This window comes from Chenopodium album, chromosome 16, assembly GCF_948465745.1.
Source record: "Chenopodium album chromosome 16, dcCheAlbu1.1, whole genome shotgun sequence".
Taxonomy (NCBI): Eukaryota; Viridiplantae; Streptophyta; class Magnoliopsida; order Caryophyllales; family Amaranthaceae; genus Chenopodium; species Chenopodium album.
Window position 1 is genome coordinate 18,422,669 of NC_137849.1, and position 23,351 is coordinate 18,446,019.

Below are 23,351 nucleotides of genomic sequence, written 5' to 3' on the forward strand. Positions count from 1 at the left end.
AGTCGACATATTATGTCTGTTGCCTTAGATCAAAGAGGGCGAATTTTGATGTCGCCTTCTTTACTGATGATCAAAAAAGGCGATTGTAACTCGCCTTCTTTGAAATAAATCAAATAGGGCGAGTGTTATTGCCACATTTGATCACCACAAAAAGGGCGACGGTTCTTGCCTTTGTAGATGTTGTGGCTATTAGGGCGACTCCTGTTACCTCCTTTGACTCATCGAAATAGGGCAATTGGTTATCGCCTTTGTAGGCCAAATGTCAGATAGGGCTTTTTAATCGCCCTTTTAGATACATTTTAGTAACACATCAATATTCTTGGTTTTCTCAACTATACAAATATTGTTCATGTACTTAATTTTTTTTTTTTTTTTTTTTTTTTTTTGAGGATGTTCATGTACTTAAATGTGTCCAAGATTACATTAAATATTTAATACCTATATAAATTTCAATATCATTGATAATTCAAAGGAAATTCAAAAGAAAAAAATCATTAATTTTAATTTTGTTAGCATAAGCAACACCCCAACTTAGTACAAAATTATATTAACTTAGTAATTTACAAAAAATTGTAATCTTGAAATCTTCAAAATAACATTAAATGATCACGTTTTGAGGAGGTTCCGATATCCATTGCAGCCCGGCCAAAAAAAATCAACTCCAACGACTGCCATCAACCCAGATAAGATGGGGGCATATTTACTTTCCAATGACAATAAAATAACAAAAACAATTGGGTATCAGGTCCATGATATAAATTAATTGGATATCAAGTATTACATATAACAATAAAGGGACTATGAAATACACAATATAATTGGATATCATGTTCATGATTAATATTTGAGAAGAAATAAAAGAACCAAAGTCAAATAAATTTAACATGTTAAGTTGCTTATGCTTTTAGTGGAGTTCTTGTTCTTGAAGATTAGGTAGTGTCTGCAACAAGAAAAAAAATACCATTTATTATGCAATTATTTTTTCCAATTTAGTGAATCACAGAAAATAAGAAAAAAAAAAAAAAAAACCTGGTTGTGTCATTGAATTTTCCCAATCAGGAGCATCATATTCCAACTCTATAACTCCTGTTAGCACTCCAAAAAAATCCTTATCTCCACTCATTTCACCCCCCTTAACGACAACCCCACTATTTTGTGTCTTTTGCTTCCTTTGGCGTCGCTTAGTATGAAACCGATACCCATTCACAAAGTACCCTTGGTAGCTTCTTGCAGATTTAGTTGGGCCTCTAGACAAAGATAATATCTCTTTTGTTGCTCTTTCATCCCCATCTTTATAAAGCTGCCAGATCTAAAATCAAAACCTCTAACATTTAACAGGACTTCCAAGTACAATATAGATAGTTAAAAAAAGGATTTACCACTTACTTTTGCTTCAAACCATTGCACAAAGTCTACTTTAGGTTCTAGGTGACTTTCATATTCTCTATAGATAAAAAAAAAAAAAAAAGGACAGAAGTATAAAGTAAACTTATACAACAACAAAAAGGCCAAACTTATGAAAAGTAAAAAAATTATCCAACAAAAGAATGCACTTTTCAGCAATTTGAAGAATATACAATTAAGCTTGTTGCCATGCTGAATGAGATAATTGCACAAAATTTCCCTTCCTTAAGGGCTTTCCCTTTTTTTGAAAGACAGATATCTCAAATTCATGTTGTTGCTCATCTATGTTATTTCTATCTTTAGAATTGAACTTTGAATTAAGCCTACTCAAATACATTGAGCAAAAATTATAACACTCCCACTGAAAATATGCTTCTGCTATAGAACCTTCTACTCGAGCTTTGTTTCGAACATCAGTTCTCATTGGGCGCATTTGCCTACAAAAATATGTATTGATAGTTGTAAGATACAATTAAGAAACTACCACATAATTTAAGAACATTTAATAAGAAATAATTTTTACCTTTCAAAGTGCTACATTGACCGAAACTGTACAGGCCAACTAGCTTAACTTCAGTTGCCAAATGAATAGGGAGGTGCATCATGACATTGAAGAAAGAAGGAACAAAAATCTTTTCCAATTTGCAAAGTGTCACAACAATGCTCTTCTCTAATTTATCAAGAGATTCAACACTTACAAACTTAGAGCATAATTGCTTCAAATAAGAACTCAACTCTGACAAAGGCTCTAACACTGATTTAGGCAAGATACCACGAAAAGTAGGTGTTAACAAATCTTGCATGAACACATGGCAATCATGGCTCTTCATGTCTGTAATTCTACCATCTTTCACACTTGCACATCAAGCTATATTGGAAGAATACCCATCAAGAACCTTCACTTTTGACAAAAACTCCAATAATTTTTTCTGTTGTGCCACCGTTAATTGATAAGGTGCCCTAGGCACAAACCATTTTTCACCTACTTTTGTTGGATGCAATTTTTTATGAGTTTTCAATTGTATAAGGTCTTTTCGAGCTTCTAGGTTATCTTTAGTTTTTTTGGGTATATCAAGATTGGTTCCTAGAATTATATCACAAATGATCTTCTCAATATGCATGACATCTAAATTGTGACGAATCAAAAGCTTACTCCAATAAGGGAGCCTAAAAAATACTTTCTTTTTTAAATTGACCATATAAGTACTCTAGAGGTCTCTTTATTTTCAGTGTGCTATTTTTCCCAAAAACCACTTTAGGACACCCTTGTAAGGCATGTAATATGTCATCCCCTGATAAAGGAGTGGGTGGTGGTCTTTGTTCAATTTTTCCATTAAAGGAGTTAGTGTCAAGCCTCCACCTATGGTCTGACTCAAGCCATTTGCGAGCTCCCCTGAAAGATTCTTTGGAACAATGTTTTAAACGAACATGATCTGTTTCTATATGGCATGGAGGACAAGCTAGCTTCCTATAAGTACTCCAACTAGAAAGATATTCATAAGCTGGAAAGTCATTGATTGTCCATAACAATGAAGCATGCATATTAAACATTTCTTTGCCGTAAGCATCATAAGTTTGCACACCAACTTCCCATAACTCCTTCAATTCATCAATAAGTGGTTCCAAAAACACATCAATGTCCATACCTAGTCCCTTAGGACCTGGAATTATGAGTGACAACATAATATAAGGACTTTTCAAGCACATCCATGGTGGGAGGTTGTATGAAACTAAAAAAATAGGCCATATGCTATACTTAGTTCCTAAATGTGTGTTTGGAGTAAAACCATCAGAAGCAAGACCTAATCGGATATTTCTAGATTCGGCAGCAAATTCAGGGTATGATTTGTCCAACTCCTTCCATGTTAATGAATCAAATGGATGCCATAGAATGCCATCATTATACTTATTTTCTTCCTTATGCCATCGCATATGCTTAGCAATTTTAGATGACATGAAAAGCCTTTGAAGACTCGATGTCAATGGGAAGTATCTTAAAACTAATCTTGGAATTTTATACTTCCTTTGAGTGTCATCATCAACATCTATCAAACAAGAAGAATTATCATTTTCACTACCTCTTACTTTCCACCTTGGTTCATGGTAAACAGGGCATTCAATTGCATCTACATATTGTTTGTGATATAGAATGCTATGATTGACACAAGCATCTATTTTAATGTAGTTCAGCCCGAGATCATAAGTATATTTTTTAGGTTTGAAAGTGGTTTTTGGAAAATTTAACTCATAATTAAATGCACGATGCAAAGCAGCAAGCAAATCGGTGAATGACTTATCACTCCAATGGTTACTAACTTTTAAATTCAAAAGTGTAACAATGAATTCCAATTTGGAGTAAGTCTTACAACCAGAATATAATGCCTCTTCAGCCACTTTCATTAACCTCCTAAATTTATCAGGCATATCATCATGATGATTATTATGAGCTGATTGTGCATTTTTAGGTGTTGGTATTTGCTCATGAGGTAGCATTAGTTGCATCACGCACCAAAGAGGCTATCTCATCAGATATCAAAGGATCACCGATATTAACCTCACCAAAATCATCAAAACTAGGATCAACACCCATTTCAGAATTCCCTTCCCCATGGTATGTCCAAGGATTGTACCCGGGATCAATTCCATATTGGAAAAGGTGCCTCCTCATTGTGTGTTGATCTTGAAAGAAATTATTTAAACAATCAGAACAAGGGCACCGAATCTTTGTATCCGAGTTTTGGTTGACATCTTTAAAAGCAAGTTCAAGAAACTCATTCACACCCTTTTTATATTCTTCTCTCTGCCTACCACGTATAACTTTAATATGAATCCAACTTCTATCACTATCCATCTCAACACATAAATGTAAGACCTAAATGAAACTTAAGGTTCAGCACACTTCACCAACAATCTAAATATATTATAAATAAAATATAAGCTATAAATAAAAAATAAAGTAAATTACACATACTATAATGTATACAAAGAAAAGAAATTTATAATTACAATAACTAAAACAAGTGATTGGTATGGCTATATAAGACATACATAGAAATATATTTCAAGTTTTAACAAACGACTTAAATAAAAGATATTGTAAGTGACCATTTTATATTTTATGAAGTCTAAACTTTTAACAATTTGTCAAACTTGTATAAGCCTATACTATATTATATTTCCTCCATTTTATAAACAAAACACTTTTAAAATTCACCCGTTTTTAAGTGATACAAGTTTTTATTTACATACATATTATTAATTATTTACATATTCAACCATTTTGAAGTGACATTTGTTTTTTATTTTTATTTTTTTTTTTTGAAAACAACACAATTTTTTGACTTGGATAGAAACAGGCACACTCTAACACAATAATTGTATACTTCTTGAACTAATACAATGCATTATATTCAATTATTTAAACCTTTAAGTGATAGTTGAAGAGAAAACTACAAGTCAAAGTGTTTAAACAATTATCATACTAAGCGAAGGATATGAAAATATATGAAACCTCATGCATCTTAATTAATTATATTATTTAGGATATGCTTGCATTTAGTGGAATACAACCCAAAATACTACAGTAGTATCATTTTAAGAGCTATCGTCTTCTTCTTCCACTATTTTATTAATGGAGTTATTTTTTTCTCTGACTTACACCCACAAAATCAAATTTATAAGTTGCTAATTTCTTCTCTGTCATTACCATACTACATCAATTTTAAACTTTCTATCCATAATCCCAAATTACCCAATACATATATAACCCAAATTCAAACAAAATAGTAGACAATTGAACAAGTATAGAAATTTATACAATCAAACTATCAAAACTTGTACATAATCGTTTGAATTGTTAAAAAATATGTAATTTGTCATTAATTTACTGTTTTAGACCTTATAATCGATTACGACATCGTAATTTACGAATTACGTCATTAGAACACAAGCTCACTTTGTAATATATTCTTGCCAATTTCTATAGTCTTGTTATATAACTATTAGCTAGCAACAAAATCAAGATCAACAAACAGAGAAAAAAAATGAAAAGGAGATATAATTGAAGAAAGAATAAATTAATTTCATAAAAAATTACCTTCTAGTACTGTGACAACAAGTCGAAGAAATTGAAGAGATAAATTGCAGGCTTCTTGGGCTTTAACAATCTACAATGGATGAGAGAGAAGACGCTGATGAGAGAGAAGGAGCTGATGAGAATGAAGAGAAGTAGAGTGTAGAAGGAAAATGAGGGGTTTTACTATTTCAGAAAATGAGGGGTAGAATGTACTAGAATTTAGAAAGGATGGAGATTGGAAATTTTTGGGGTTAGGGCGGGGGCTTATTTTTTTCGGCTCAAAGGTGGCAAGTAGTATGGATATGCCCTTTTAATTATTGGGTATGGTAAAAAAGGGCGACTAAATTGCAACTCGCCGTTTTTGATATTTTCTAAAATGGCAACTCGAGGTCGCCATTATTAGATTTAATTACAACGGCATTTTTAAGTCGCCTTGTTTGAAGGGATGTAGTCGCCCTATTTGATACAATATGTTGTAGTGCATGTACATTAACATGTTCATTTGTTGTGTTAACTAAACAAGTCATTGGTTTATTTTGGTATGCTATTGCAGGGCTTAATAGAAGCAATTGCTATAATGGCACCAGAGGTAGAGATGAGGTTTTGTGCAAGACATATATGGGCTAATTTTAAGCTCAAGTTCCATGATGATACATTCAAGGAGCCTTTTTGGAAAGCACATAGGTAAACTGACAAGGTATGGCAGATCCACTTACATAAAAATGCATGTGACATGATTTTTTTAAAGTTGAAAAAAAATTGAAGGTTTTTTTTTCTTTTTCATTTTTCCTTAATTAGGTTGATTTTGAGGGTCATTTGGCATGCATTAGATTTTTGGATGAGGATGCATACATCTATTTAAATGCAATCCCTCCTGAGCATTGGGTAAGGCATGTATTTAGAACAACATCTAAGTCAAACATGTTGCTGAATAATCTATGTGAGACTTTTAATGATGTTCTGAGGGAGGCAAGAGACAAGCCAATTATCACCTGTCTTAAATGGATCAAGAGATATGTTATGAAGAGGAATACAGAAAAATGGGAGGGGGTTCAAGGACTTGAGGGAAGGTTTATGCCATATGTGAGCAAAGTTTTCAAATGGATAGCAAGTTATGCTTCAAAGTGCACTGTTGTGCCATCTAGGATGGATATATGGGAGGTGGATTTTGAGGGTGACAAATTTATTGTCAATTTGAATGACAACACATGCACATGCTTTCACTGGGAGTTGACTGGCATTCCTTATCCTCATGCTTGGGCTTGCATTATTAAGAAAAGGCTCAGGCCTGAAGACTTTGTGCATGAGTACTATACTAAGCAAACCTACCTAGAAGTTATACACCAACCAACAAACCCATGCCTGAAATGAAGCAATGGGATAAATCAGACATGGTACAGCCTTTGCCACCTTTGATCAAGAAGATTCCTGGAAGTCCATCCCTTAAAAAGAGAAGAAAAGAGAAAAGAGAAGAGGAAGAGTCTAGGTTTGTCAAAAGGCCTAAGAAACAGAACAAGTGTTCCAATTGTGGGGTGGCAGGCCACTACAAGAACAAATGCAAAAACCCTCCTCCCCCACCAAAAGAAATAGACAAAGGTGGTAGGCCTTATGCTACTGATGAATGGTTAGTGGCATAGAGAAAAAAGAAAATGGACAAGAACCTAAAAAAGGTTAGATCCTTTTCCTATTTTTTGGTTCATTTTTTTATCTTTTTTTTTTAAATTTTTTATTGTACTTATTTATTTGGAAACCTGCAGACCTATGACCCATAACCAACCTAACAAAGTCAAGCTACTGTGACACATGCTGATCCTCAATGCAGTCAAGTGGGGTCATCCAAAACACATGCTCAGGAAGAACTCAACCCAGCTCCAAAACTACTTCAAAGGGAAAGGAAAAAGCAACTCCCAAAGGAAAGTTTCCCATCAAGTCTAGTAAAAAGAAGTAGCATTAGAAGTCTTGATAGAATAGGAAGTGGTCATGATGCAGGTTTTTGGTAATGTAGACATAGTGTTCTGCAGTTGCTAAGGTTGTATATTCAGCTATTTGCCTAAAACAATGTTTATTTCAAGTGTTCTTTTGCTTTTCATTTATAACCAAACAATCATGTAATTCAGTACCTAGTCTGTAAATGTGGTTTTTTTTTGCAATTATGAAACAATGACAAGGGAGATATTATCTAACACAGATTGCAATTGTTTACTAAACAAATAATTTCATTTCATTCATTAGCAACTGTTTACAACCAAACTTGCACACATACATAGTTTATTGCCACTTCATAACAACATAAACAAATAATTAATGGCAGTAACATGATTGTGCATTACCTACTATAAGTTGTTAAGCAACTAACAGCATAAAAGAGTACTGCACTACAACCTGTTTTGGCAGGGGAACAACCATCCATGGATGTGCACCTCTTCTTGCTCAATTTCTCATTTTGTGCAACCAACCTAGCTTTCTGATCTTGTAGCATGCAAACCTCTTGTTTCAGATTACCAATTTCAGCCATCATCAGCTTCTTCTCTAAGACAAGCTGGTTGATTATCACCCTCTGCCACTCCACAATTTCCTCATCAATCTACTCAAAAAACTTGTAACCACGCCTACCACTCATAGCATCATAAAATTTGCAAGCAACAAACCTTCTCCCAGGATTAGTGCTTGTCCAAGAAGTCTCAATTTTTAGGGGAATTCCGCAATAGCAATTGAAGGAAATGGCCGAGCTGATTGATATGATGAATGAGATATGGTTGAAAGCAATTAATTGCTGCAAATACAACAACAAAAGTTCAATAATGAACCCCAAAATAGACAATACAGAACAATTTCCCTAAATCCCACAATTTTAGAAAACCCCAATTTCATTTATTTAAAACCAAGAACCCTAATTTCAACATTCATTGCAGAAATTGAGTAAATTAAAATGGGAAATTAGACATACATTACCTTGATTTGAGTTCGCCGACCAATTTCCCTTGTTCTACCGCTCTAAATTGAAGAGATTCAAGAAATTAGGGTTTTAATTTTTATGAACAAAAGCATAAAAAGACAACGAAGTTTCGGAGTTATATACTGAGGAGAGAGAAAGATTTTAGGAGGGAAATTGTAATTTGTGGGCCCCACAGCCGAAGATTCTTGTCGGAATAGTTGCCAAGGTAGTGCTACTGAAACATTTTTTTGTTTTTGTGGTAGTTGTTTCAAGAAAAAATTTTAAATGGTAGTTGTTTTCAAAACTCGTCATATAAATGGTAGTTTTCGCAAAATTTCCTAAAAAGAAACCAAACTGAACTGACCCGAACTAACTCAATAATAATTCCAACCCATTAAAAACCGACCCGTTACAAACCAAAATCCGATAAAGCGAACCCAAAACCAAACCACAAACCCGATTGACACCCCTTTACATCTTAAAAAATTAAATAAATACAGAATTCTTGCAAATATTATACATTAAGAAATTAAATAAACAAAGAATGCTTGCAAATCTTATACATTAAAAAAAAAAAATAAATAAATAAAGAATGCTTGAAACAAGAATTGAACTCCAATTCCTTTCATAACTTACTCATCTCAAATGCCAAAGTCCAAGAAGGCAAAGCCTACTTGATTTGTAAAAGTTGTAGGTTTAACTTTTGTAGTTAACTTAGGCTTATTAAAAAAGTAAAAGCTGAGATGAATTCAGGGGGGTTTGATCCCGCGCCCATGAGTATCAACAAGTGATACTTGACCATTACACCATTTCGATTGATATAAATTATTATGCGCAAATTTTTGTATATAAACTAATTTTTTATAAAAAAAAAAACCGGGGGGGATAGCTGTCCCACCATGTCCCCGCCTAGCTTCGCCTCTAGCACACGCATAAGAAAATAGTGGGCGCTCCTATCCCACATTGGGCGCTCCTGTTAGGTGAAGCGGACACTCTTGCCTGTTACTCAGCTTTTCTTAACGGATTTTTATATGTAGATTTCGCGGGTATAAGTAACACCCTTAGCTTCAATTTTTCTGATCTTCTTCCATTTAGCTTTCTTAGGTCCTTAGTTTCTTAAAACTCCCATTAATTAGTTTAGATTCTCTCAAAATCTATCATTGTAGTAGATTAATTGAAGTTTGTTACCTTGATTTCAAAAATTCCTCAACTTTGAAGCTTATTAAGTAAACTCTTTCCTCTAACTCTCTTTATTTTCTTAATTTACTTTGAAGTGTGATTATCTCTCTTAACCTTGCTTAATTGTTGTCGCATGTTTGATCTACTTTGTTACCAGTTCTCTCAACTGGTTAGATTATGTTGAATTTAGATATTATTGTTGTTAATTAGGATGTTGAACACCATGATTGGTGAGTAGTTTCTTAACTAGGGGTTGGGTGAAGACCCAACCAAGCCATAGGTTGATTAATATTTGTTTTTGCATGTATGTTCACCTTGGGTTGATGATTGATTGTTAAAGCATTGGCTAATTAGACGTGTAATTAGATGGCCTCTTGTTGCTCATGTATTAACATTTATGCTTGCATTGAAAGATGGGGTCTAGTTGTGAGCCTTTTTTGTATGATTAGGATAAATTCCTATCTCAATCATGACTCCTTAGCTTGTTTAGGTGATGTGGTGATCTTAGTTACGATATTTAGGCGAGAAATCCCAATTACTCGTGCCTTATTGCTTTCTTGAACCAATCTAAAGACAAACCCGAGTTAGTAGTCTACTTTGCATCATTGCGACTTGGTAGGATATCTTGTTAGTTAAGTTTGGTTTAGGAATGCTTAGTATTGGGGCTTTAAAAGAAGACAATGTTAAGTACCTTTTCTATCACCCAATTCGTCTTTGTGTTTGCCTATTGTATTGATCTTTTGGTTTGGTTGGTGTCGATTCCCATTTCTTCCTAGTGTTTGCCTCCTAGTTAGTTAATCAAAACCCCAATCTTGTGACCAAACTAGATTACAACCGTTTCATATTCTTGGTGTACTCTTGCCCATTCCTTGTGGATACAATCCTTTACTTTCCCTACACTTGTCTTAGGTTGGTTTAGATAGAAATCTTGTTTCGCTTTAGGGTGTTCAACCAATAACCGAATTATCCTGTACCACTCTGAATCTCACTAACAGGCACTTCCAAAGTCCTTTATGTGTAAGGTTCCATTTATTGCTCATCTTGAACTTCATCGAGATCGATTTTCCTCCTGCTTGTCATTTTGGAAAGATGTTACTTTTTCAAAAAGAAACCATCTTGAACAACAATACTTTGTTCTTATATTGGTTGTAGAAGTAGTACCCCTTTGTTTCTTTTGGATACCCCGAACCACAAAGAAACACTAGTCAGATTTGGTGCAAGCTTGTTAGACATAAGTCTCTTAACATATGCTTTACAACCCCAAATCTTTAGAAAAATAACAGTGGAGGTTTCTTCGTTCGGCCATAATTCATTTTCAACGGCTTTTGACGGAGTACGTTTTAGTGTTAGAGATGTTAGTGCTGCTATTTGAAGTGCGTGTCCATAGAAATTCATAGGAAGTTCGACTCGACCCATCATTGATCGAACCATGTTCAACAATGTTTGATTCTTCTTCTGGGACACACTATTCCACTATGGAGTTTCGGGAGGTCAATTCTGATAGAATCATATGTTCTTTCAGATGGTCGTCGAATTCATGGCTTAGATATTCACCACCTTGATTCGATCAAAGTGCCTTAATCTTCTTGCCAAGTTGTTTCTCTACTTCACTCTGAAATTCATTGAATTTCACAGTCAAATCAGATTTATGTGACATTAGATGGACATAGCCATATCTACTAAAGTCGTCTGTAAAAGTGATGAAGTATGAAACCCACCTCTTGTAGTTGTGCTCATTGGGCCAAACACATCAATGTGTATGAGGCCTAATGTCTCACTTGCCCTTAACCCTAACTTGGTAAACGATTGATTTGTCATTTTGCCAAGTAATACGATTTACAATTTTCAAATGAATTTGAGTCAAATGAATCCAGAATTCCTTTATTTTAAAGTTTTTCGAATCCTCTTTATGTTTATATGGCCTAATTAACAATAACAAAGATAGGTGGTATTTGACTCATTGATCTAAGCCTAGTTGGTAATCTTTTCAATGTTATAAATTTGTCTAAACAAAGTACATAAAAGCCATTTTCAGAACGTGTGATACCATAAAAAACATCATTAAGATAAAGAGAACAACAATTGTCTTTAATCCTAAACTCAAATCTAACGTGAAAATAGCGATAATGTTTCTAGTAATACTAGGAACATTATAACAATCATTAAGTTTCAAAACAAGCCTAGAGAGCAAAGACAAACAAAGCGTTCCTATGGATAAGGCAACAGTTCGAGCTCCATTTCCAACTCACAACACTTTTCCCTTGCCAAGCTTCTTACTTCTCCTTAGTCCATGAGAATTAGAACAAAGGTGTGAGCCACAACTAGTATCTAATACCCATGAAGTATTACTTGCAAGGTTAAAGTCAATTAATTCTTGCATGAAGTATCTCTTTATCAAGGACATACTCTATTTATTCTTGCATAAGAACTATGCTTAACTTAATGTCAGTCAATGAAGTTAGTTCTATTAGAATTGAATAGAGAGAAAATTGGTTGTTGATGTTACTTGCAGATATTGTTTACTATAAATGAAAAGAAATGCAATGAATAACCATTCATAATCCAATATATAAATTCAAAACAAATCATACTTTCATTTTTCAAAAACCTTATTAACGTTTTATTCACATATGAATAATTTGTCCCATTATTCGAAGACTCTTCAAATAAAAAAGTATTTAAACATGCTTTGACTTGTCTTAAATCTATTTTTAAGAGGTAAGCAATCCAATTACTAATAGTTTCAAACTACTCTTGGTTGATAAGTCGTATTTGTATGTGTGATAATAATATTAATCAATATCATATAAAATATATTAAGTTATACAAAACAAATTACGTGAAACTATATACACTCTATGAGTTATTGAAAATTCAACACAATTTGCATTTAAACGGTCACTAATTAACATATTTGACCATTAATATGTTTGGCTATGTATAAGTACAGAGGCAGATTTAGGGGTTCATTGAACCCATAGATTTTTTTTTAAAAAAAATTGTAAGTTTATTTTTTTTAAAACAAAAAAAGTTAAAAGAAAAATTTATGGAATATTAATAAGATGCTGAAGCACGGAACGATGGTAATGTTTGCCAAAATTGCAAAATCCTACTCATGTCCCACCGTCTGTCCGCATCACTTCTTCGTGAGTTTTTTTACCTCTTAAAGTCTGAATTTGGTTATTTGGTTTTTTTTTTCTTTTCTTTTTTTTTGAAGGGAAGCCCCAAACTAGGAGATTAACTTCCATTAATTGGGAGTTCTAAATTTAACAAAGAGACAATACAACCATGAAAAGCCGAAGACCAAACCTGCTTACCTACAGTCCAACGCATAAAATGAGCAAGCTCATGAGCCACTTTATTTCCCTCCCTCCTAATGAAACTCCAACTAACAGAGTCAAGAAAACTACTAACATGATAAATATCATCCAATATAAGGTGAAAAGAACTACTCCCTCTTTCTAGTGACGAAACTACATTGATCAAACCAAGGCAATCGCCTTCCATGACCACTTCTTTATAACCGAGATCAACAACCATTTGCAAGCCAACTAAGAGCGCTTTAGTTTCTGCAATATTAGGAGCCCATCTGTCTTCCACCAACCATGCCATGGCAGCACACGCACTCCCATCAGACCTTTTCATCACAGCCCCCACACTTGACCCCAAGCCCTCCAAAATACCAACATCAACGTTCACCTTCACCACATTCCCTTTATGTGGCTTCCAGCGCTTGCGGACAAAGTCCTCACCCCCATCACAGTACTCTCCTCCTACTGCAGCTTGGCCATTAATTTCGTAACATAAGCCATTGAGTTACAAGGATCGCAAGCTTCCCCTTCGAAGAACCACCTGTTTCTAGCGTTCCATATAGCCCAGCAAATGGTCATGAACAATCCATGCTCCTTCTTTGGCAGACAATCAATTCGAGACAAAGCAAAATCCCCAAAATTCCTATAGGCTCCATCAATCCCTTTACTAGCACCACTCTCATCCAAAATCAAACGCGCAATTACACAGTCACGAAGGCAATAATGTAGATGAGTTTCCTCCTCCGTACCACAAATGCTACATAGTGGATTCATGCTCGATACTCTCCTATGTAACCCCACCATAGTTAGAAGATCCCCACAGCACGTACGCCAAAAGAAGATTTTCACCCTTGGGAGAGTATTGGCATGCCAAATTTTGCTCCAAACATTTGACCCACTCGAAGCAGTATCTAACTCACCTACATTCACAACCTCGAAAATGGATCTATAAGTAGAGTGAACTGAGTAATCACCATTTTTCTCAAGTTCCAAGCAATAAATATCTTCCGGCAAATGACAGCTGATGGGAATTCGCAAAAATACGCTCCCTCTCAAAAGGGAGAAACAAGTCATTAATAACATCCCTATTCCATGAAGCAGTAGAAAGGTGAATAAGATCACACACGTTCATGTCCTCCCTCGACATTCCCCTAGGAGAAATTACCATCCTAGACTGAGTTTCGGGAATCCATGGGCTGTCCCAAACCGGAATACTCAGACCATCTCTAACTCTAAATCAAATGCCTCTTGAAATCACCCATTTCACTCCCCAAATTCCACGCCACGTATAGCTAGGATTAGACCCAACCTCCGATTCTAGATAGCTTCGATTCGGATAGTATTTTTCCCTCAAATTTTGCGCAATCAAACTCTCGGGTTGTTGAATAAGCCGCCAAGCTTGCTTACCCAATAAAGCAGCGTTGAACAATTTTAAGTCACGAAACCCGAGACCACCACTAGTCTTAGGAGCACACATCTTCTTCCAAGCCACCCAATGAATTTTCCTCTCTCCATTCTTTTGCCCCCACCAAAAATTTGCTACCAAAGACCGCAACTCGTCTCAAAAAGTAGGGAATTTGAACACACTCATCGCGTAGGTCGGGATAGAATGGGCCACTTCCTTAATCAACACCTCTCGACTCATCTTAGAAATAAATCCCCCCTTCCATCCTTGTAATATTTTCCACACTTTTTGATGTGTGTCAAATGGCACACATTTGACGAGCATTTAGGTCATTTCTATTCTCTTTTCATAGCTTTCATGCTTAATAAGTGCTTAGTTTTATGCTTTGTTGCTTAGTTTTACCTTTCTTCTCTTATTTTCTAGCTTTTGTGCTTTTCGTTGGTTTTCTAGTCTTTTCTTCTTTATTTGCTCTATTTTCGTGGTTGTAGGTATTGGAAGAGGTTCGGGTCGTGATTTTGGTGATCCACTATGGTGGAAGAAGCTTTAGGATCAAGTTCATGGAGTTTGGGAAGCTCAAGATGCAAAGAAGTGGAAGTTCCAAGTCTTGGCTCTTCTCTTGTGCTCCCTTCAAAGGAAGTGTGTGCCCTCAATATTAAGCCTTAGCTACTGCCTACCTTGTCCTCCATCATCATCATAAATCATGTGTGCACCCTTTGAGCTTGAAGAGTTGAAGATTCGAGCGCGCAGAATGTGCGGGCGCACACGATGGATGTGGGGCCTCACATCATGGTGGTGCGGGCGCACATCCCCTGTTGTGTGGCCGCACCAACGTGGGTCTTATCCGTTCGGATTTCAACGATTTTCTCTCTCTTCTTATACCTATTTGAACCCAATTTTTGTAAGAAGTTTTTGAATAATAGAATTAGATCATATTCTTAGCTTAGTTGAGAGCTTCTCTCTCTAGATTTAGGGGTTAGTTTTAGGAGTAGATTTTAGAGAGAGAAAGTGAAGAATTTCAATGGTGATTGAGAGATTGAAGATCCAATGGTGACAATTGTATTGGAGATCTACTCTATTATCAATGAGCATTTCTAAACTCTATCTCATTTATTGTTTTGTTTAGTTTTCATGTTTAGATTGTTTGATTTTGATTAGATTTTGATGATTTGATGATTGATGTTTGATTAGAGTAATTGTTCTTCTTTAATTGTAGATTCTTTGATTGTTGATTGGTGATTACTTTAGTTGTTTGTTGAATTGATGATGTTGCTAAAGTAGTTGTTTGGTTAGGGATTTGGTGAAGCTTGTATTATGTAATGGATTGATGTAGATTGGGGATTTTGATGGAGTTGATGTTGTGATTAAATTGGTTAATTGATTGTGTGCATGTGTGTGTTTGATTTAGGCTTGATCACCCTAGTTATTCACACTAGATTGCATTGTAAGTTCACATTGATACGGACCATTGATTTGTGGCTTGCATTTACACGATCGAGGTGTCTTGTGATGTTTCCTAGCTAGAGTTTATCGTAGTTGACGCTAGTTAGACCTCTAGGAGAATAGCTTGATATGTTCTTTTGGTCGCATAATTGATCTTCCCTCACATTGCTTGACTTAGTCAACTTCCTAAACCAATTTGCATTGTTCGTTGCTATTATAAGTGAATCCTAATCCCTAGCATTTTATTTGTTTGGTTTCTTTGTCCTAGTAGTTGTTAGTGTCCTCTTTTACCCTTTGTCTTCGACCTAGCTTAGGCACATAATTGAAAGCACTTAGACATTACCATTCCTTTGGGTTCGACCCTTGACTTACCTCTATACTTGTATTTAGGTTTGTTGAGTGTTTATAAATTTTGTTTGGCTTAGGGAGAATTAGCCCAACGACCTAGTTTTTCCCACGTCAAAATGGCGCCGTTGCCGGGGAACGGTGTCTATGTTTGAGTGTTTTTGATTGCTTGAGTCTAGGTCTTTGTGTATATTTTTCTTTTATTTGTTTTTGTCTTCTTTGTAAAAATGGCATGCCTATCTTTTTCTCAACATGATGATGAGCCTTTTTGTGATTATTTCAATAGACTTAAGGAATTTCTTGACTATAATTGTTGTAGTCTTTGGGAAGCTTGTGAGATTTGTTATCATGGTTTGAATGAGCAAACTAGGGATATAGTTGAAGGAATGCATAATGGTGATTTTAGAGCATTTTCTATTGAAGATGCTTGGAAATTTTATGTTTGGTTTGCTTGGGAAGTCTATAACAAGGGTAAACGTGCTTCCATTTTTGATGTGCAATGTGTTAATTCTTTCAATGCTAGCATGATTTACCATGATGTGTCACATAACCCCATAGTTGAACCTAGAACAAATGCTTCCAATTCTATTTCCTCTTTTGTTCATGATAATGTGTTGCATGTTCAAGCTAACAAATCTCATACATTTGAAAATGCTCCCAACCCCCTATTTGATGAAAATGCTCATGCTTGTAATGATGATGATCCCACTTTTGGTTGTACTTCTTCTTCTCTTGTTGAGCCTCAATCTCCTACCCCTTTTGAATCTCTTGTTGCTACCTTGGAAACTCAAATTAGGCATGTTGAGCTTCGTGATGATCTTGGGCCTACAAAAGAGTCGACTCTTAATTGTTTAAGAAGTCAATTGGAGATGATGAAAAAGAGTGAGGAGCGTCTTGAGGAGGGAAGAAGGAGAAATGAAGAGCTAGGAAGCCAATTGTCATCTTTGATGCTTATGTGTGAAAGTTACAAATCTAATGTGTGTGTTGAGGGTGATGATGGTAATTTCGAGCAACCAAGAGTGTGTGAGGATCCTATTGTTGAGCATAGGAGTGAAGGAGAGAGAGTCGAGAGTGATAATGAGTTTGATGAAATTTTAAGTCTAGACATCTCTTCCTTTATTGATTGTGATGAGTTTCAAGTGTATGAATGTGACTCTTCTATCCATGAGTATTTGGACTCGTTTGAGGTTATGACAAATGTGTTTGTTGAGTGCATAGGGAATAGGCATAGCCTTTTAAGCAAGTTCATTGATGATGCTTCATGGGAGAGAGATGATTTTGAAATTAATTTGCCTCCATTCATGCATGGTTTTGAGACTCTAGGCTTTAAGGAAGTTGAGGGAGCTATTATTCATGAAGGTAGTGGAGGAGATTATGTGGTTCCTCTTGGGAGTTGGATGTTTGAGGGAGATGGTGATCATGAGTGTTCTTCTTTTGAGGATTCTATGATTGATTTTCATGCCCTCATTGGTGATGTGAGACCTTGTGTTGAGGGAGTAGCTAACCCTTTGCCTTTTTCTCATACCCCTTTCTCTCAAAAGTTTAACCACATCCCCTATTGCCCTATTTTTCTCCCTTCCTTTGTTGGTAAGCCTATTAGGGACCCTTTTGTCTATGAAGATTTGAATGTGGCTCATTTGTCTCCAATTTGGGAAAAGGGTGATGTTGCCACCCAAAAATATTTTGAGGAGAGTTTGCCTTCTTTTTCCTTTTCTTCTTATTTTTCTTTTTCTTCTTACTTTGTTGAGTTTTCTTTTGATTCTTCTTCCTTCTCTTGGCATCTCTCTCCTCATAGGTGTGCACTATGCTTGTTGCATGCCTTATTTTTGTCATGTGCACACTTACTTTCTTATGAAATGTGTAGTAGTGCATTTGACAAGCTCTTGCGATCGTTGCAATATTATTTTACTAGAGCGGTCAAGCTTGGACCTTAAGCAAGCCTTTCTCGGGAAGTAACCCGTGTTTTAGATTAGATTTTCCTTTTTTTTTAGAATAGATTTTTCTCTCATGGAAATGTTTGTGTGCCTTTTGCTAGGTACATGACTTGATATACCTTGGTGCTTTGATTTGGATCAAGAGTCAAGGAAGGTTGATTCCTATCTTGGCGAGCATATGGAAACAAGGTTCAATTCTTGAGAAATTAGCTATGAAAGGTTTAATTGGGTCATTTGCGGGTATTTACACCCACCTCAAATCCGGTAATATCTTTCCTTGCCCTTTCTCTAGTGGATGATGCCATGTTGGACATATGTTGGTTTGTTGGATAAATCTCCTTGTTTTCCCCTCCCATGGATTATATGATTTATGTTTGAGTGTATTGTCTCATTCAAGCTTGGGGGAGGGTATTTTATCATGTTTGGTAGAATGTTGATTCTTATATGCTATGCACCTTTGTATATGCTTTTCCATGTTTCTTATATTTTGAAAAACTCCAAAAAGATTTTTGTTTCTATCAAGGCAAATTTGCAATGTGTTTTGTTTTGTTCTTGCTTTGGACATAATAACATTTGGACTTGTATAATTGAATGCATTTCTTCCTAAATGGTAACGGTGTGCACGGTTTGAGAGTACGCTTGGTTGATTCTAGGATAAAGCATGCTAAGGTAGTTGGTTAGAACTAGTGGGAACATGAAGCCGGATTCTACTTGTTTGTGGCCCGTTTGGTTGTTGCTTCCTATAGTCGATTTGACACCAATAGTGAGTTTTTGCTACAACCATGTGAGTTCTATGTTTTTCAAGCCTTCTACCTTACTTGTATGAGCGGCATGGATCCTTGACTTTTTGCAAACCTAATCTTGAAACTTGACTCATAGATCTTGAATCCGAGACCGAACCATTTAGGGAGGATAAAGGCACCTTTTTCGGGGTGGTATTTTTCATTTTTAGGATAGTTCGTTTCTTTCTTTATTTTTGGGTTTACATTTGCCTTCTTGCAACCACTTGAGCCTTATACCTTCTTTTCAAGCCACATCTTTAGATCTTTGGCCTTTTGTTTCATTTTTCTTTCTTTTCTTGGTTTTTGTGAAGCAATTGATCATTCTTAATGGAGTTTGTGGTGGAGAAGTTGAAATGTTTGGTTCTTATGAACGCAAGATTGTGTTATGAATTCTTTGTGAATAATGGCAAATGAGTATGAGTAAAAGCCGTCCTACATTATAAAAGGCATGGACAAATAAGTGCAAACGTTAAAAAAGCCGTCCAAAGTTAAAAGAGGCAAGGACAAAGCACTATTAAATAAAAAAAAGTGAAAAATGAAAAATTCAAAAATATTTTGATGTGAGTTTTCTCCCTTTTTGAGCATTGAGGACAATGCTCCATTTAAGCTTGGGGGGAAGCGTTCTCACGCTTTTTGTGTATATGTTTGTGATTTATAGCTTTGAATAAGCTTGGGGGTGTTAGTTTGTTTTTGTTTGGTGACTACTTGATTGTGATTCTAAGAATTGGCCGTTCTTTGCTTCACTTTTAGGAAAACCACCAAATTTTAAATTTTAGCCTACCTTCACCCTTTTGCCTTACGTTACAACCTTGGGGAAAGACCTTTTGACCTAAATGGTTGAGTCATTCATCGGTGGAGAGGAATGTGAGTTTTAGGAATAGGGAGAGGGGATGCAAAAGTCAAGATGTCGAGTAGCCTAAAATTCTCTTTTTCCGGTTCCTTCGTCATTGGGATGCTCATTAGAGGTCGATTTGAAGCTATTAGGAAGAACGCGGTAAGATCGTTTGGGATGAAAGTGGATTGTGAAAGCTAGTTCCTATGCTTAGCATATTTATGTTTCAATCAACCTTGGGTATCTTGGAACGTGCACTCCCTTACTTGTTTAGAAAGATTTGCATCCACTTGTGCTTGTACATTTGCGAAAGTCCTTTCATGAACATTTGTTTGCTTTTCTTGTATTTTGTTTTCTTCTTCATGCTTTGCCTTGTTTGTATTATTGTGAGAGTTATGGGTCAAACTCTTAGGATACCCTTACGAGACCTCACTCGTCCTCATAGGCGACTTTGGGGTTTAAAGGGCTTGTTGTAGCTAAAAACAACCGTGATTCCTACGAAAGTGAGTTAGTGTATATTCTCATCTCGTCTCTTCTTTAGTTTGTTTTAATAAGCTCGTCGTTTCCACTCCCTTGGTTTTGTTTTGCTCGAGGACGAGCAAAAGGTAAGCTTGGGGGTATTTGATGTGTGTCATAAATGGCACACATTTGACGAGCATTTAGGTCATTTCTATTCTCTTTTCATAGCTTTCATGCTTAATAAGTGCTTAGTTTTATGCTTTGTTGCTTAGTTTTACCTTTCTTCTCTTATTTTGTAGCTTTTGTGCTTTTCGTTGGTTTTCTAGTCTTTTCTTCTTTATTTGCTCTATTTTCGTGGTTGTAGGTATTGGAAGAGGTTCGGGTCGTGATTTTGGTGATCCACTATGGTGGAAGAAGCTTTAGGATCAAGTTCATGGAGTTTGGGAAGCTCAAGATGCAAAGAAGTGGAAGTTCCAAGTCTTGGCTCTTCTCTTGTGCTCCCTTCAAAGGAAGTGTGTGCCCTCAATATTAAGCCTTAGCTACTGCCTACCTTGTCCTCCATCATCATCATAAATCATGTGTGCACCCTTTGAGCTTGAAGAGTTGAAGATTCGAGCGCGCAGAATGTGCGGGCGCACACGATGGATGTGCGGCCGCACATCATGGTGGTGCGGGCGCACATCCCCTGTTGTGTGGCCGCACCAACGTGGGTCTTATCCGTTCGGATTTCAACGATTTTCTCTCTCTTCTTATACCTATTTGAACCCAATTTTTGTAAGAAGTTTTTGAATAATAGAATTAGATCATATTCTTAGCTTAGTTGAGAGCTTCTCTCTCTAGATTTAGGGGTTAGTTTTAGGAGTAGATTTTAGAGAGAGAAAGTGAAGAATTTCAATGGTGATTGAGAGATTGAAGATCCAATGGTGACAATTGTATTGGAGATCTACTCTATTATCAATGAGCATTTCTAAACTCTATCTCATTTATTGTTTTGTTTAGTTTTCATGTTTAGATTGTTTGATTTTGATTAGATTTTGATGATTTGATGATTGATGTTTGATTAGAGTAATTGTTCTTCTTTAATTGTAGATTCTTTGATTGTTGATTGGTGATTACTTTAGTTGTTTGTTGAATTGATGATGTTGCTAAAGTAGTTGTTTGGTTAGGGATTTGGTGAAGCTTGTATTATGTAATGGATTGATGTAGATTGGGGATTTTGATGGAGTTGATGATGTGATTAAATTGGTTAATTGATTGTGTGCATGTGTGTGTTTGATTTAGGCTTGATCACCCTAGTTATTCACACTAGATTGCATTGTAAGTTCACATTGATACGGACCATTGATTTGTGGCTTGCATTTACACGATCGAGGTGTCTTGTGATGTTTCCTAGCTAGAGTTTATCGTAGTTGACGCTAGTTAGACCTCTAGGAGAATAGCTTGATATGCTCTTTTGGTCGCATAATTGATCTTCCCTCACATTGCTTGACTTAGTCAACTTCCTAAACCAATTTGCATTGTTCGTTGCTATTATAAGTGAATCCTAATCCCTAGCATTTTATTTGTTTGGTTTCTTTGTCCTAGTAGTTGTTAGTGTCCTCTTTTACCCTTTGTCTTCGACCTAGCTTAGGCACATAATTGAAAGCACTTAGACATTACCATTCCTTTGGGTTCGACCCTTGACTTACCTCTATACTTGTATTTAGGTTTGTTGAGTGTTTATAAATTTTGTTTGGCTTAGGGAGAATTAGCCCAACGACCTAGTTTTTCCCACGTCACTTTTTCTCTAATATCCTTCGTCAACACTCTCTTCGATCTCTCAATAACCGTTGGAAGACCCAAGTATTTATCATGAATGTCAACTACGTTAAATCCCAATCTTCCTGCCAACTCTCTTCGCCTCTCATCACTCACACCCTTGCTATAAGAAACAGTCTTCTTCCCCAAATTCACCATTTGCCCGGATGCTAACTCATACGTCTTCAAGATCCCCCCAATATTATCCACCTCCGCTGCACTAGCCTTCGAAAAAATAATACTATCATCAGCAAACAATAAATGGGAAATGAAAGGAGCCAATTGTGCAACTCGTACCCCATTCAACATGCCATTCTCCACCGCCTTATTAAGTAAACCCAAGAGAGCCTCAGCACATAAAATAAACAGATATAGGGATAATAGATCACCTTGCCAGATACCCGTAGTTAGAGTAAACTCCCCTGAAGGTGCTCCATTTATCAATACAGAAAAAGATACCGTAGAAACAGAGTGCATAACTCGATTAATCCAACAATCTGCAAGTCCCATCTTAGTCATCACGGCTCTCAAAAAATTCCATTCTACTCTATGGTGAAACACCTCAAAAGCCACCAAAATATTATCTGTAATTAATCTACCAGGAGTAAAAGCACTCTGATTAATTGAATTAATTTTTGATAGAGATTTTTTTAAATGATAAGCAAGAACTTTAGTGACCAATTTATACACTACATTACACAAACTGATTGGCCTAAAATCAACCATTTTATCCGGGGCTTTCTTTTTTGGAATAAGAACAATGAACGTTTTATTAATAGACGCTGGAACATTATCACCATTTAAAATTCCTAACACCAAACTAGTCACAGCAAGACCAACAATATGCCAATAAGTCTGAAAGAAAAGAAGACACATACCATCCGGCCCTGGAGCTTTTAAGGGATGCATTTGTTTTAAAGAGCAAAAAACCTCATCCGACATGTATGGGGCACTAAGAATATCATTCATTCCATCAGTGACTCTCCTCTCTAACCCCGCAAGAGCATCATCAAAATTAATTGGGGTAGAAGAGGTAAACAAATGTCGAAAATAATTCTACTCCACATCCTTCTCCCCTCTATGCATAGTCCCGTCATCAGTCACCAAGCAAGAAATATTATTTTTTTTGCCTACGGCTTGAGGATTTACGGTGGAAATAGCTAGAATTTCGGTCTCGGGCCTCTAACCACAAAGCCCTCGATCTTTGCTTCCAATATAGCTCTTCTTGGTGTAGAAGATTAGTGATCTCCTTGACGACTTTTCTCCTCTCTTTCACTTGACTCTCGAATCTAGCCCCCTTATTAAGCACCCCAAGCTTTCTTCTCTTTCTAATTTCTTTAAAAATATGCCCAAATTTCTTATCACTCCAAGTTGCCAACTCTGCAGCACACAAAGCAAGCTTGCTTTCAACCGCAACACCCCTTGCAGTCCAAGTATTATCCACAACTTTCTC

General features: G+C 36.0%; 3 protein-coding genes and 1 long non-coding RNA gene across 6 annotated transcripts; 1 reads left to right on the forward strand and 3 right to left on the reverse strand.

Moving 5' to 3' along the window:
* Positions 1-722: 722 nt before the first annotated feature.
* On the reverse strand, positions 723-5,744 carry LOC145586282 (uncharacterized). 3 transcript variants are annotated; one of them, XR_014100879.1, is made up of 4 exons: positions 5,501-5,744; positions 1,387-1,444; positions 1,030-1,300; positions 723-940 (listed from the first exon to the last, which is right to left on the reverse strand). It is a non-coding gene; the product is annotated as an uncharacterized LOC145586282 (long non-coding RNA). The 3 variants fall into 3 exon arrangements; XR_014100877.1 differs by having other exon boundaries at positions 1,030-1,309; XR_014100878.1 differs by lacking the exon at positions 1,387-1,444 and having other exon boundaries at positions 1,030-1,309.
* On the reverse strand, positions 1,496-5,507 carry LOC145586281 (uncharacterized). The gene is made up of 2 exons (XM_081643069.1): positions 1,928-5,507; positions 1,496-1,841 (listed from the first exon to the last, which is right to left on the reverse strand). The coding sequence occupies exon 1, from the start codon at positions 3,904-3,906 to the stop codon at positions 2,572-2,574; it is 1,335 nt and encodes a 444-aa protein (XP_081499195.1). The 5' UTR covers positions 3,907-5,507; the 3' UTR covers positions 1,496-1,841; positions 1,928-2,571.
* Positions 5,745-6,056: 312 nt separating the features above from the next.
* Positions 6,057-6,850, forward strand: LOC145583950 (uncharacterized). The gene is made up of 2 exons (XM_081640895.1): positions 6,057-6,163; positions 6,310-6,850. Exons 1-2 carry the CDS (start codon positions 6,057-6,059, stop codon positions 6,848-6,850), a joined length of 648 nt encoding a protein of 215 aa, XP_081497021.1.
* Positions 6,851-7,805: 955 nt separating this feature from the next.
* LOC145583951 (uncharacterized) lies at positions 7,806-22,840 on the reverse strand. Its single transcript, XM_081640896.1, has 4 exons — positions 21,862-22,840; positions 13,513-13,989; positions 12,903-13,375; positions 7,806-8,063 (listed from the first exon to the last, which is right to left on the reverse strand). Exons 1-4 carry the CDS (start codon positions 22,838-22,840, stop codon positions 7,806-7,808), a joined length of 2,187 nt encoding a protein of 728 aa, XP_081497022.1.
* Between the last annotated feature and the right edge of the window lie 511 nt (positions 22,841-23,351).